Here is a 14,150-nt window from a genome sequence, read left to right on the forward strand (position 1 = left end):
GAATATCTTCAAGAAGTAGTGTTGTGCAGATTAATCATTTCGTTCATTTGGAAGTTTTTAAGAGAGAATCTAAGAACTTTCCTAAAATGTAATAAATTTGTTTCACTCATGTCAGTTTCATATATACATGAAGTTTTTTTTGGCATTATTGTCATTGATTCTAAAAATACACTTAATTGTTTATTTAGTTTTCCATTTTGTCAGCATATTTTTTGCATATACAAATGAATCCAGAATTTTCATCATCGAGGAATTTAGTTTGAGATTTTTATAGGAAATACCAAACCTGGTTTTAGATGCGCTGTTTTTTAAGCGCTTCTACCTCTGCCTTAAATACAAAAAGAGTATAAAGATATCAATTCAAGTTGTACAGAGATAGATTTGCCGCCCATGCCAAATATTGTAAAATATGACAAGTACATGTACTTTTCTTGTTTGGCGTAGAGGTAGTTATATTTTACCGGTATTGATAATTTTAATAACTAAATAATTTTACCACTGCTTTTCAAAACAAACACTAGACTACAGGTTACTGTTTTCTTGTCATTGTAACAAATTGGGCATTTGTATGCACTTAACGAGATGTGGGTTTTCATGATTCTCGAAAGAATAGTGCTTCAATTTGTAAATTTTAATAGCCGAGGTAAAGTTACTGATGTCTTAGAATAAAGACGCATTGTCACCTAGATTGAGGCGTGATAATCGCTAAATATGGAAATGTGAAACTCGTCTATTGCCCATCACACTTACTAATAAATTGGACGCAATTCAATTGTGAAACTAATTAAAGCAATGTGAAGTTTAAAAAGAACGCAATTTATTCCATTTTTACCTTATAAGATATGAATAGTTGGTTTTAATGTTGTATAGTTAACTGTTGTTCTTCATTTCCTACCAATATAAACTGCAAAACTATGATGTATCAATAGCTGACTTGTGTCTTTACACTTTCTTCTTCTTCAACATCAAATTCTTAAATTATCCAGTGTTGCCTTTAGTACCATTATAATGTCAAAAATTATAATGTAGCGACATAACAATTGAAAACAGACTGGATGAAATAAGCGGCAAATTGTCGCGTGTACTTACAAAAGACGATTCGACCTTTATAAAAGAAATGATAAAGGAAACGGTTGAACAACTAAAAGAAAAGCTCATTGGAAACGTTTTACGGCGAATAGAAATCTTAGAGGGCGACTCTTTCGAACAAAAACGCGACATTGAAATACTTAAAAATGAAAATTTAACAAAAACGAAACAAATAGAGGAACTCCAACAACAAAATGCAAGGGGCTTATGTCCTAGGGGCTAATGTCCTAGGGGCTTATGTCCTAGGGGCTAAGGTCCGAGAGAGCTAATGTCCGTACCCCCATTTACCCCATTCCAGTGCATATAATGTAATACATTATCATTGGGAAAAATCTTAGTATTAGTATTAGTAATTATATACCCCTAAAGCCTTGATTTCCGGTGACACGATTGTTGCTAAATCATACATGACATCATGAGTCATGGCCATGCGGTAATGATTCTTGCAGGAATTTCATAGACACGAAATCAAAAGGAAACACGAAATCGATAGGAACAGCACGATTACGTCTCTTAATAAGGCCTACTAGGTACCTTGTCCTCTCTCATTCGTCTAATGACGGTTGAATTGACATTTCTTTTTCTCAAAACTTCTTCTAGTGCCGCGTCCTCGTCCATGGTAATCTTTGTACAAAGGGAAGTAATCATCACAGTAAAAGCCCGCTTTGACCAGCTATACAGAATATGTACATATGTTACGCAAAATTTGATTGGCTTAGCTAAGTCGGGATCTCGAGATCGCAAAAAAGCTCTCCTCTTTTATTTAGAGCACCCTGCCTTTTTTTACTGCATCGCTCTTTTTTTAATTGTACTCCTCTTTTATTTAGTTTTGCACTTCTCTTTTTTCTATCTCGTGGCCACGACATAGCTAACTCGTGGCCACGAGATAGAAAAAGAGGAGAGCAATTTAAAACAAGAGAGGCACCGCTCTTTTTTTAATTGCACGCCGCTTTTATTCAGTTTTGCACTCCTCTTTTTCTAGAAAAAAGAGGAGAGTAATTTAAATAAAGAAAAGTGAATGTCCCCTCTATGCCGCCGTATTTTCCTTCAGTCAACTGTTCCTTTAACATTTACTTCAACAGAAACTTTCCTGCATCTTATCAATATACTTTCAATGCCGCCGGCGCTTTGATTATTCGTTCTCATCATACAGCCTTATATCGTATATGCATCCATATTGTCGTATGGCGTATCATGCGTTGCTTTGATTATCTGAAGTCGACCTAAAAGGTCACTGACGACATTCAATATGGCCCACTTCTAGGGAATCCGAATAGGCCCTTGAATGTCGCCCTTTGACCTTTGAGGTTATTTGCGACAATTAAACTAACGCACGAAATAAAAATCGACATTTTAAAACGACAAGCGACAATTCAACAAAACGGATTCCGTAGACCATCTTTTATGTAAGACAACGTGCCCATCCTTTGGGCATCGGCATTAAGATGTTGTTCCACAAGCCATGATTAACGGACATAATTATTGTTATTTAACCCAATTATGCCTAGTGTCTAGAAAAAAGGCCTTGGCAAACAACGTGGACCCAGATGAGACGCCGCATGATGCGTCATCTCATCAGGGTCTGCGCTGTTTGCTTAAATGAATTTCTGTAAAAAGTATTATAAATATACAATGTAGAAATAAATATACTAGACATCCCTAATTTTGGAAATAAATTGATCCAATTTAGACGAATGAGAGAGTACACTAGGCATAAATGGGTTAATTATTTGCAAAAACGTGAAGGTCTATTTCGCAGCGGTGTGGTTCCAAACTGGGTGTATTAATCAGAGCTTGCTTTGATTTAAATAAAATAAAATTTTCGTCTTGGTAAAATTTCGAGAATTGCTGTTGAAAGGATTATTTGAAAATAGCAGGCATTGTATACAATGTGTAAAGTGACCATCAATTATTATCATCCTCCAGAATAGACCTGCATTGCCGTTTTACTTTAAATTTCATATTCTGTGAATTTTATATGTCTATTGACGTTTGTTCCCACTGAATACGAAATTGAGGTTTTTTTTCATCATCAGTTCGTTTGGTTCACTTACTAAATAAGCATTCCCTCGTTTGCGGAAACTATCAAAATAATAAAAATGCAACACAGATTTCTGATTTATTAATGTTATGTTTTGACGTTAGTGTTAAACCAGTAAACATTTCGATATAGTGCTTGCTCTTTATAAAATAACAACAACAACAACTACTCCTACAATTGTGACAACACCCTGGTTAAATATATGCGTATAATACTACATATTTAACAAAATAATAATTATTTTTCGCCGCTCATTTGACATTGTTCGTAAAAAAAACAGTAAAAAACAAGTACATTTATAAAAAGTTCTTCAAGGCGACAAACATTATTAGCGACACAACGGTTACCCCTTACTGTTGTTGTGCAGTGGATTAATGAAGGGATTACAAACTTAATGTCGTGCGTTCGAGCATAACTTTTTAATCTGTTTCGTTTCCAGATTTAGATTTGTGATGATTTTTTGTTATAAAAACCAGATATATAATTTAAATAAATTACACTTTTATACACATTTGATACATTGTTTAATTGTATTATTCACTGTATTGATTAATAAAACATCAAAAAGAACTGAATAACCAATACGCATTAACTCTCATTAAAAAAGAACTGAATAACCAATACGCATTAACTCTCAATTTCATTTTTTTCAAGTCGTTTCGGTATGAAAAATAGTGTATTTTACATATAATTAAGCACACAAAACTCGCACTTAATGTTCACATCAATTATTTACACACCATGCACACACAAAACAATCAAATTAAAGATTTTGTGACTTTGCGCAGCTACCACTAGGCTATCGGTTAATTTCGAATTCGGCTGTTTTATACATTAAGGTATCCATGTTTTCTCAGACATTCGTATCAATAGCGATAAGTATCCTCAGAAATCCGTATCCATAATGTACGATTTGTAGTGTGTAAATTTAGAATCTGTAACGGATTTCGACGGCTAATTATGAGGGCCATGATAAATATATCGGATAACAAAACCAAACAATCCGTTATTGCAGGTACTCTACAGTATCTTTACTTTCTCGGAAACATGGTGTATGTATAGAGCGGCTTCTTCCTCCCATCTACGAACGTCATGGTCATATTTTGGGGCGTGGCTTCGATATACGAGAACCCACCCAGTCCCGCAAGCTCCGCCCAACTGAATTTCAGGGTATTTTTAGGTATATCGTTCTGATGATCCGTATTGTTTTGAACGAGATTGCCGGTACCAGTAACGAAATAGTCCACCGTGCGTCCACCCTCCGGACTGCTTATGTGCTGTAAACAAACACAATTTCGACGTTTTTAGAGAAAAGTTTGTCAATATATTTTAGGGCGATCAACGAAACCCGGAGAATTGCACTGAGAAGAATTGTCCTTAGCTTCTAATTATAGCAATATAAGGAAAACAACACTGATCACTGATGACCATGCCTTTCACAGACCGGAGCCATTTTGAACTAGACGCATACATTTGTAGAATAAATACAAAAATATGGACGACTCACGAAGGACGACACACAGCGGACAAAATACGACCATATAATCTCACCTTCAGCACATTGCGCTGTGATGAGCTAACCAGTATATCCGTTGTATTTTGTCCGAATGAAAACTTGACCAAAGACTTTCTCATTTAAGTGTAATGAAATCTCATTAAATGTTTATGCAGTACACGTATCTATAATAAATTGGTCGTTGTTGACTCGGGTATACTTCAAAGTACTATACAATTTACTCCAGGTACGGAAATTACGCTAAAAGACACCCGGCCACACTCTAAGATACCTTTTAGCATATTTCCCGAACCCCGGTTACTTTGTAGTATACTTTAAGAGAACCCGCTGTACTTCAAAGTAATACCTGAGCCGACATTGACCAAATCGGGACGTATTTATCTACCTGCAAGCTGTGGTCGTGTCCACAAAAATAGGCCGTCACGCCGTATTTGTACAACATGGGCTTCAGGCGCTGGACTAGACACGCCGTAGGTCCGTGCTCTGCTATCGAGTACACCGGGAAATGTCCGGCAACCAACAGATAATCGGCACTAAAATAAATACCCAATCTTTCAAAGTCTGCATCCTTTCATTCAGTACTTTTATTTGAAAATAGAAACTGTGAAACATGTGCTTATAGATATGTCTCTTAAAATTCTGTTTTGCGTGTGCATTCCCTGCCGGTTCATACAAACCTGAGGATTGCAAACTGGTCTACGATCGTGAGAATCTTAAGTATTGTTAAGTTTGCAAACGTATGAATGAAACGTCCGTAGGAATGGAAGTTCGAACGTATGTTCGTAAGAGTCGCGGAATTCTTACGAAAATCTTTCAAAAGAAAAAGAAACTTGCCAAACTTGCGCTCGATTGGTAATTGTCGGCTCGGTTAATATTTAAATGTATTCCGGGTACTCTTAAATCCGAAGTCGTAAAACGCGCTACGGAATACAAAAACAAAATTTTCTTTGAACAAAACCGGCCTAAACATGCTTTTTGAGTAGGTGTTTGGTAATATAGAGGCAATGTTACAGAATATTGACATTAATATTAACATAATTAACTGACAACGACCAATTTAGCATAAGAATTCCCGGGAACGTTTCAGTATGTTTGCTGTACCCGGGGTACATTTAAGTAGTGCCAAAGCCGACAATGACAAATCGAGCCTAACTAGTAGGAGGTTAAAGAGACTGTTACTTTGTTTAAGCTGCATATGCATCAGGGATTATTTGCGTAACAATATATGCTGCATAATTTACTGACAACGAAAATTTATCGCCCAAAATATGCATATCTATGTTCAAACATATCTGGAATCTGTTACACAAGTGAAAAGTCAAATGGGGCAGACATAAACATCATACACACTTTGATGACTGCAGCTGAAGGTCAAGCCACGTCCATTGATCATCCGACGCCTTGATATCTGTGGGTCCGTGTGGTTGGTCACCTTCGACGTCATATCCGGTGTTGCCGCAGAGAAGGACCGTGTCTATCATGATGATGTCCACCTTCTTGCCGCCAGGGATGGGGAAAGATAGGCCATAGTAGAAGTTGGGAAAGTTCCTGCAATAGTATGGTACCTGTATAAATTGTATGCATTGCAAGCATGTTTAATGTTGTTATATATTGGAACCAGAAAGTGTTATTTCATAATATTTCTCTTTCCATTTAACCTATTGAAATATATTTCAATCCATTCTACAAGCGTTTTTACTATAAGTGCAGCTGTTTTGTTGCATTGCTCACATACATCATGCAAAATGTTAATATTATATTATATGATACAAATTAATATAAACAGAAACATCATTCTGTCTATAAATAACATGATTGTCTTGGAAAAAAAATGTGTGTAGAAAAGATACTTAGATGGTGTGCTCTAAGTAAGATTGCATGAGCACCCAGATGAATGCAAATGTTACTTCTCAGATTCCATGATATACTATATTAATACGTATCATAAGTGTTAGAAAAAATGTGATAATAGGATTTTTTATACTTCTGTCGCATGCACTGATCAAACCCAATAGTTATTTTATCATAAATACTATAGGTCCTTATTCAAGATGACAGGGAATCGCAAAATTCACTGTTATGACGAATAAACCCATATATACTCCGAGCATGTTCAAACAAATTGAGGACAACGGTTAAACGCCAAAACCTTCCAAGAGTATCGGTACTTCGATCACTTAATTTTAAAATTGTACAAGCCCATCAATGGTGACTTAGTATCCAATCTTCTAAACACAAAAACGGAACTATCCATGTAATAATTTGGTTTCAAACACAAATACTGTTGTTATTTTACAATTTGTTTATAATGTTTATAAAAGTGATACTTTGTATTTTCACTGCAATTAGAAACAAGTTTTTCTCCAGCATCTCAAATGTATCGTAATTCCCCCACTATAGGATACAAGTAGGATACCGTCATCGAAAGAAATTACACTTAAACTTGTGTTCTTTAGTTTGCATTGACACGATTACAACTTTAAATTAATACAACGGCTATTTGTGTTAAATGTTATCGTTTTATTTAAGAAATGACGCAGTTGGTATAATGAACATACTGGTTGAAATATTGGGTTTTTAACCCAAATTAATTATAATTATTCATACTTTACCATCGTTTGGACTTTTGTGAATACGCGATCTGCGCAGATGCGTTTCCGTAGTGATCGTGGTTTCCGGCAACGAGATACCAAGGGTTCACCAAAGACGGGTAATGGTACACATCCTCGAAAGTGTCCTGATTGATAAAAACGCATTTTAAACAAAGGCGGCTCCAATTGGGGGCGGACGCGGCATATGCCCCCTCCCCCCCCCCCTAAAATCGCCAAAGTAAAGTCGAATCGTTTGATGTTTCACACTTAACTATATATAAATCACCTATTTAAATTCATTTTTCTTCTTTTTCGTACACACCATTTCCCGCTAATCACAGACAATCGCTAAATGGTTTAACTTGAGACTCTCTGTCGCCCGGTTTTTCAAGTCGAACTTTGCGATTTTGATGTATCCCTCTTTTTGCACATTGATTCTCTTTTCGCTGCAATTTAACGTATAAGCTATGCACTTTTTGGTATTATAAGAAGATACTTTGATGAAAGTACATAAAGCGTGACATGCTCGAGAAGTGGTTGTCAAACTCTTAAAAATCACTAAAATCGTAGAGCTTCCGGTGGGCTTCACCCCTCTGGAACCCCCAGTAAATCTTTCAATATCTCGCCCCCTCCTAACCAGAAATCCTGGATCCGCCCCTGTTAAACATGGTCCAACCAGATGTTGGTAAAGAATACTGCTACGTGTCCTGTATGAAGAACACGATTGAGACGAGTCGCATAGCGATAAAAGTCATGTTACCAAACACTGTACAACACTATGTAAAGATTTTGTGTTGTACTATAATATACAAGCCAGTAAAAAGCTATTTATTGCAATTAAACGTACATGTTTGCTGGATTGACGAAAAGATGTTAAGTTCTGTGCTATTATTTACTTCTTTAATACTTTGAGATACGTATACATTTCATACAAAATATAATACTCTTTTTTTCAAAATGAAAAATCTGTACAGACGTATATAGTAAGGAAGAGAATACAATATATAATTTTGAGTACTATTAAACTATGAATATAAAATAAATTTTGACATTTACTTATAACACCCGACAAATGCCCAAGAATAACAGTCACATACTTTGTTTAGAACATTAAATGATTCAACAATACATTCAACATATACAGGTGCATCGTATCAAACGCTATCTAGTTATCTAGTCACACCATTACAATCGCATGATCGTGTAGTTGCAACTAGTTCGTAAAGCAATAGTTTTATAATTGACTTTAAATCAAAGGTACTGGGTATCAGTTTATACATATTTAGCGATTTTTCTGTTATAAAACGTTTAAAAACGTGCAGACATTTAAAAAAACAACTTAATTAGACAGTTGAGAACACAAAAACCTTAATACTAGATGGATCATGCGCCATCTTTTATTCTACTCAATGAAGTGTAGTACTTTAGAAACAAATGAGTGCAGTGTATGTCATATAACATGACATATGCCCCGCAAATTCTTTGAAATTAAACGCAATGGAAGTTCCAGTGAAGAGTGTATTGAATTCAGCAATCGTTAATCGTTAATCACCTGTAACCACAGTGCTTATTCCCTACAGACTGCAGAATTAAAGCAACGAACAAAGAATGCTGTAATTTATAAAGCTCTTACTTTAAACCGTTTGTCATTAACGTCTTTGACACCGTTGGTATAGAAGTTATCGCCAAGGGCGAGGTTGAAGCTGGACTGGTACGCCTCCGTGACCTCGGCCATCTGTTTGGCCACTGCGGTCTCTATCGGCGTAGCATAGGGGAATACTGGCATGCCACCCCAGTCGCCCACTGCTAGGAACCGCAAGCTTTCTATCGCCGATGCAGCTGAAAAAGTCAACACACGGGTTTCTTTATCAGTAATTCACAAATATAGTTTAAAGTTTTTTACTTAGAGTGTGTGATGAAATGAAAAATCTGTTGTGATACTTATATTTTTGTCACCTTCTGATATTTCTACGAACATGAGTTTGTTTGGGTTTTTGTGTTATTTTCAATTTAACAAGGCCGATTCAATAACAAATCTGAAGCAATTCTGAATTTAAAAAAAAACGAATACAAATCACTTTTAAAACGAAATATACATAATTCATTTGTGTTTTTTTTACTAGAAACAGATAATAATTCACGAGTGAACGAGTGGCGCAACCATGATTGAAAATATGTATTTTTTTGTATTCTCACGAGTGTATTCAACTCGACAATCTACCTTAAACGACTGTTCTATGTCGTTTAATGCTTCTTCACCGTTCATTCATAAATAGGTAAAACTAATATATATTGCTGAAAAAGAATACGTTGATATAACGACGTCATTTTGTTCACATTACGATGTAAAAAAAAATCGATAATTGCTAACTGTTTGAAACAGTGAATTACCCGTTTTAAGTCACCAATGTTTATAAACCGCATTAAAGCATTCAATAAAATAACGGATTTTAACATTCCTTAGCTTTGGGAAACATGAACACCTGATGACAATAGTTATATAGAATTACAGGTCCAGTAAGAACAGATACATGTTAAAAATGCAAAATGACACAATATAAAAATATTATAAACAAACCTTGTATTACAACAAATATAAACGCCAGTCGTTTAGCCATCTTAAAATGTCCTCTAGTATCATATGAATCAAATACTTTTATTTGTATTATTAGCCTGGTTATCGAGGACATTAATTATGTAGCAAGTTATTATCATCCATCGAATGTTTACAAGCCGGTCACGTGGCGATAACGCAAATGCATAATGCACTTTCGTTAAAAGCAGGCTGTGGTCTGAAAAATTTCCCGTTTATGCAATTTTAATCAAATAAAAACATGTTGCATGCAGCAAAAGCACACACGAAGTCCATTTAAAAATGGAAAAATATAGCGTAAAAAATGGGGAAAGATTTAAGCGAGTGAGTGGGAATTTTTTTTGGAGGGTAGGGGGGGGGGGCAGTGGGGTGATATTTCTTTTATCAATTTTGCTCCATTTTAGAATAATGAATTATGCGACACGTGTGCATAGCAACATGAAAACGTATATGTGCGACTGCATCCACAAAGGACTTGTTAAGTCTGGTGTCGTTCGGCAACAACTCTAGGCGATGTGACGATACCATGCTGTTGACCGGAAACTAATAAGGAGGTTTCAATGACGGGAAGTGGGCGGTTTATTTTCTGTTTACAGTATCGTCACGAATGTTTTACTCATACGATATTTTTAATTGTACTTATTATTAATTTTTGTTGGAAAATGGCGAACATTCCATTACAGAGTAAAAACAAAACTAAGAGAAAAGGACATATATTCCGCGGTTTTAAAATAACGAAAAAACAATTGCTGTAATTCGCGCTATGTAAGTGATAAAATCTTCTCGCCCATTAAGTTAATCAAGCACAGTCGCGGCGTCGCATAACATAATAGTGGGCGATTTTACTGATTTTGCTAGGCTAACAAGTTCGGTTAAAATGTAATAAAGCTTATTCTCGATAAGGGCGCGAGAGTGATTATGTCGTATTATGATCATTTACGATTCAAACACAAACACATTTGAGTTGCTTTGTTTTACGATCATTTAGGTAACCGTAATTTACACAATTACATGATACCTTTACGGTCATATGTATACGTTCACATATTTATCATCGATGCGATATTTACGGAATACCGTTAATGCCATCGTGGTTACACATTAATCCAGAGGGCGACCATGCGATAGTTCGATAGTACGATGGCGACAATGCGATAGTGCGATGGCGAAAATGCGATAGTACGATGGCGACAATGCGATAATACGATGACGACAGTACACCAACGCGATGGAAAGCTTTTTCTCTTAGGGAACTATATAAACAAACTATTTTATATTTATTTTGCATTATCAATACAAAGAGTGTATATTACTAGAGGTATATATTTAAGTTTTTTGTTTCGATGTTGTTATTGATATTGATTAGATGCATATGAACTCTGATTATGCATATAAATAAAACAGTGGTTTTACAACAAATAACACATTGTACGAGTAAACGACATTCTGTATATGAGTTAGCTGAGCGTTTGATATATCAACATTTTGCGAGCAAACGGCATTCTCTATATGAGTCAGCTGAGCGTTTGATTTGTCCACATTGTGCGAGCAAACGACATTCTCTATGTGAGTCAGCTGGGCGTTTGATGTGTCCACATTGTGCGAGCAAACGACATTCTCTATATGAGTCAGCTGAGGGTTTGATGTTCCAACATTGTGCGAGCAAACGACATTTTCTATATGATTCAGCCGAGCGTTTAATGTGTCAATATTGTGCGAGCAAAGGACATTCTCTATGTGAGTCAGCTGAGCGTTTGATGTGTCCATATAGTGCGAGCAAATGAAATTCTCTATATGAGTCAGCTGAGGGTTTGATGTGTCAATATTGTGCGAGCAAATGACATTCTCTATATGAGTCAGCTGAGCGTTTGATGTGTCCACATTGTGCGAATAAATGACATTCTCTAAATGAGTCAGCTGAGCGTTTGATGTGTCCAAATTGTGCGAGCCAACGACATTCTCTATACGAGTCAGCTGAGGGTTTGTTATGTTCACATTGTGCGAGCAAACGACATTCTTTATGTGAATCAGATGAGAGTTTCATGAGTCCACATTGTGCGAGCAAACGACATTCTCTATGTGAGTCAGCTGAGCGCTTGATGTGTCCACATTGTGCGAGCAAACGACATTCTCTATGTGAGCCAGCTAAGCGTTTGATGTGTCCACATTGTGCGAGCAAACGACATTCTATATGTGAGTTAACTGAGAGTTTGATGTGTCCACATTGTGCAAGCAAACGGCATTCTCTATGTGAGTCAGCTGTGCGTTTGATGTGTCCACATAGTGCGAGCAAACGACATTCTCTATGTGAGTCAGCTGGGCGTTTGATGTGTCCAAATTGTGCGAGCAAACGACATTCTCTATGTGAGTCAGCTGGGCGTTTGATGTGTTCACATTGTGCGAGCAAACGACAGTCTCTATGTGAGTCAGCTGAGCGTTTGATGTGTCTCAATTGTGCGAGCAATCGACATTCTCTATATGAGTCAGCTGAGCGTTTGATGTGTCCACATAGTGCGAGCAAACGACATTATCTATGTGAGTCAGCTGAGAGTTTGATGTGTCCACATTGTGCGAGCAAACGACATTCTCTATATGATTCAGCTGAGCGTTTGATATGTCCACATTGTGAGAGCAAACGACATTCTCTATGTGATTCAGCTGTGCGTTTGATGTGTCAACATTGTGAGAGAAAACGACATTCTCTATATGAGTCAGCTGAGGGTTTGATGTGCCAACATTGTGCGAGCAAACGACATTCTTTATATGAGTCAGCTGAGGGTTTGATGTGCCAACATTGTGCGAGCAAACGACATTCTCTATATGAGTCAGCTGAGGGTTTGATGTGCCAACATTGTGCGAGCAAACGACATTCTTTATATGAGTCAGCTGAGGGTTTGATGTGCCAACATTGTGCGAGCAAACGACATTCTCTATATGAGTCAGCTGAGGGTTTGATGTGTCAACATTGTGCGAGCAAATGACATTCTCTATATGAGTCAGCTGAGGGTTTGATGTTCCAACATTGTGCGAGAAAACGACATTCTCTATATGAGTCAGCTGAGGGTTTGATGTGCCAACATTGTGCGAGCAAACGACATTCTTTATATGAGTCAGCTGAGGGTTGGATGTGTCAACATTGTGCGAGCAAACGACATTCTCTATATGAGTCAGCTGAGGGTTTGATATGTCAACATTGTGCGAGCAAATGACATTCTCTATATGAGTCAGCTGAGCGTTTGATGTGCTAACATTGTGCGAGAAAACGACCTTCTCTATATGAGTTAGCTGAGGGTTTGATGTGCCAACATTGTGCGAGCAAAGGACATTCTCTATATGAGTCAGCTGAGGGTTCGATATGTCATCATTGTGCGAGCAAATGACATTCTCAATATGAGTCAGCTGAGGTTTTGATGTGTCAACATTTTGCGAGCAAATAATATTCTCTATATGAGTAAGCTGAGGGTTTGATGTGTCCACATTGTACAAGCAAATGACATTTTCTATGAGTCAGCTGAGCGTTTGATGTGTCCACATTGTGCGAGCAAACGACATTCTCAATGTGAGTCAGCTGAGCGTTTGATGTGTCCATATAGTGCGAGCAAATGACATTCCCTATATGAGTCAGCTGAGCGTTTGATATGCACACATTGTGCGAGCAAACTGTATTCTCTATATGAGTCAGCTGAGCGTTTGATGTGTCCACATTGTGCGAGCAAACTACATTCTCTATGTGAGTCAGCTGCGCGTTTGATGTGTCCACATTGTGCGAGCAAACGACATTCTCTATGTGAGTAAACTGAGCCTTTGTTATATCCAGATTGTGCGAGTAAATGACATTCTCTATACGAGTCAGCTGAGCGTTTGATGTGTCCATTTTGTGCGAGCAAATGACATTCTCTATATGAGTCAGCTGACCGTTTGATGTGTCTACATTGTGCGAGCAAACGACATTCTCTATATGAGTAAGATGAGCGTTTGATGTGTCCACATTGTGCGAGCAAATGACATTCTCTATACGAGTCAGCTGAGCGTTTGATGTGTCCATTTTGTGCGAGCAAATGACATTCCCTAAATGAGTCAGCTGAGCGTTTGATGTGTCTACATTGTGCGAGCAAACGACATTCTCTATATGAGTAAGATGAGCGTTTGATGTGTCCACATTGTGCAAGAGAACGACATTCTCTATGTGAGTCGTCTGAGCGTTAAATGTGTCCATATTGTGCAAGCAAACTACATTCTCTAAATGAGTCAGCTGAGCGTTAAATGTGTCCACATTGTTTAAGCAAACGGCATTCTCTATGTGAGTCAGCTGTGCGTATG

At 37.2% G+C, this 14,150-nt stretch overlaps 2 protein-coding genes across 2 annotated transcripts; both read right to left on the reverse strand.

Annotated features, from left to right (window-relative positions):
* Positions 1–3,195: 3,195 nt before the first annotated feature.
* On the reverse strand, positions 3,196–9,980 carry LOC127861365 (tartrate-resistant acid phosphatase type 5-like). The gene is made up of 6 exons (XM_052399761.1): positions 9,816–9,980; positions 8,871–9,076; positions 7,259–7,383; positions 5,997–6,194; positions 5,032–5,179; positions 3,196–4,407 (listed from the first exon to the last, which is right to left on the reverse strand). Exons 1-6 carry the CDS (start codon positions 9,925–9,927, stop codon positions 4,162–4,164), a joined length of 1,035 nt encoding a protein of 344 aa, XP_052255721.1. The 5' UTR covers positions 9,928–9,980; the 3' UTR covers positions 3,196–4,161.
* A 2,298-nt stretch (positions 9,981–12,278) lies between these two features.
* LOC127861715 (uncharacterized) lies at positions 12,279–13,875 on the reverse strand. The gene is made up of 2 exons (XM_052400401.1): positions 13,492–13,875; positions 12,279–13,229 (listed from the first exon to the last, which is right to left on the reverse strand). The coding sequence occupies exons 1-2, from the start codon at positions 13,873–13,875 to the stop codon at positions 12,279–12,281; spliced, it is 1,335 nt and encodes a 444-aa protein (XP_052256361.1).
* Between the last annotated feature and the right edge of the window lie 275 nt (positions 13,876–14,150).

Source organism: Dreissena polymorpha, chromosome 16 (genome assembly GCF_020536995.1).
Source record: "Dreissena polymorpha isolate Duluth1 chromosome 16, UMN_Dpol_1.0, whole genome shotgun sequence".
NCBI classification, from domain to species: domain Eukaryota; kingdom Metazoa; phylum Mollusca; class Bivalvia; order Myida; family Dreissenidae; genus Dreissena; species Dreissena polymorpha.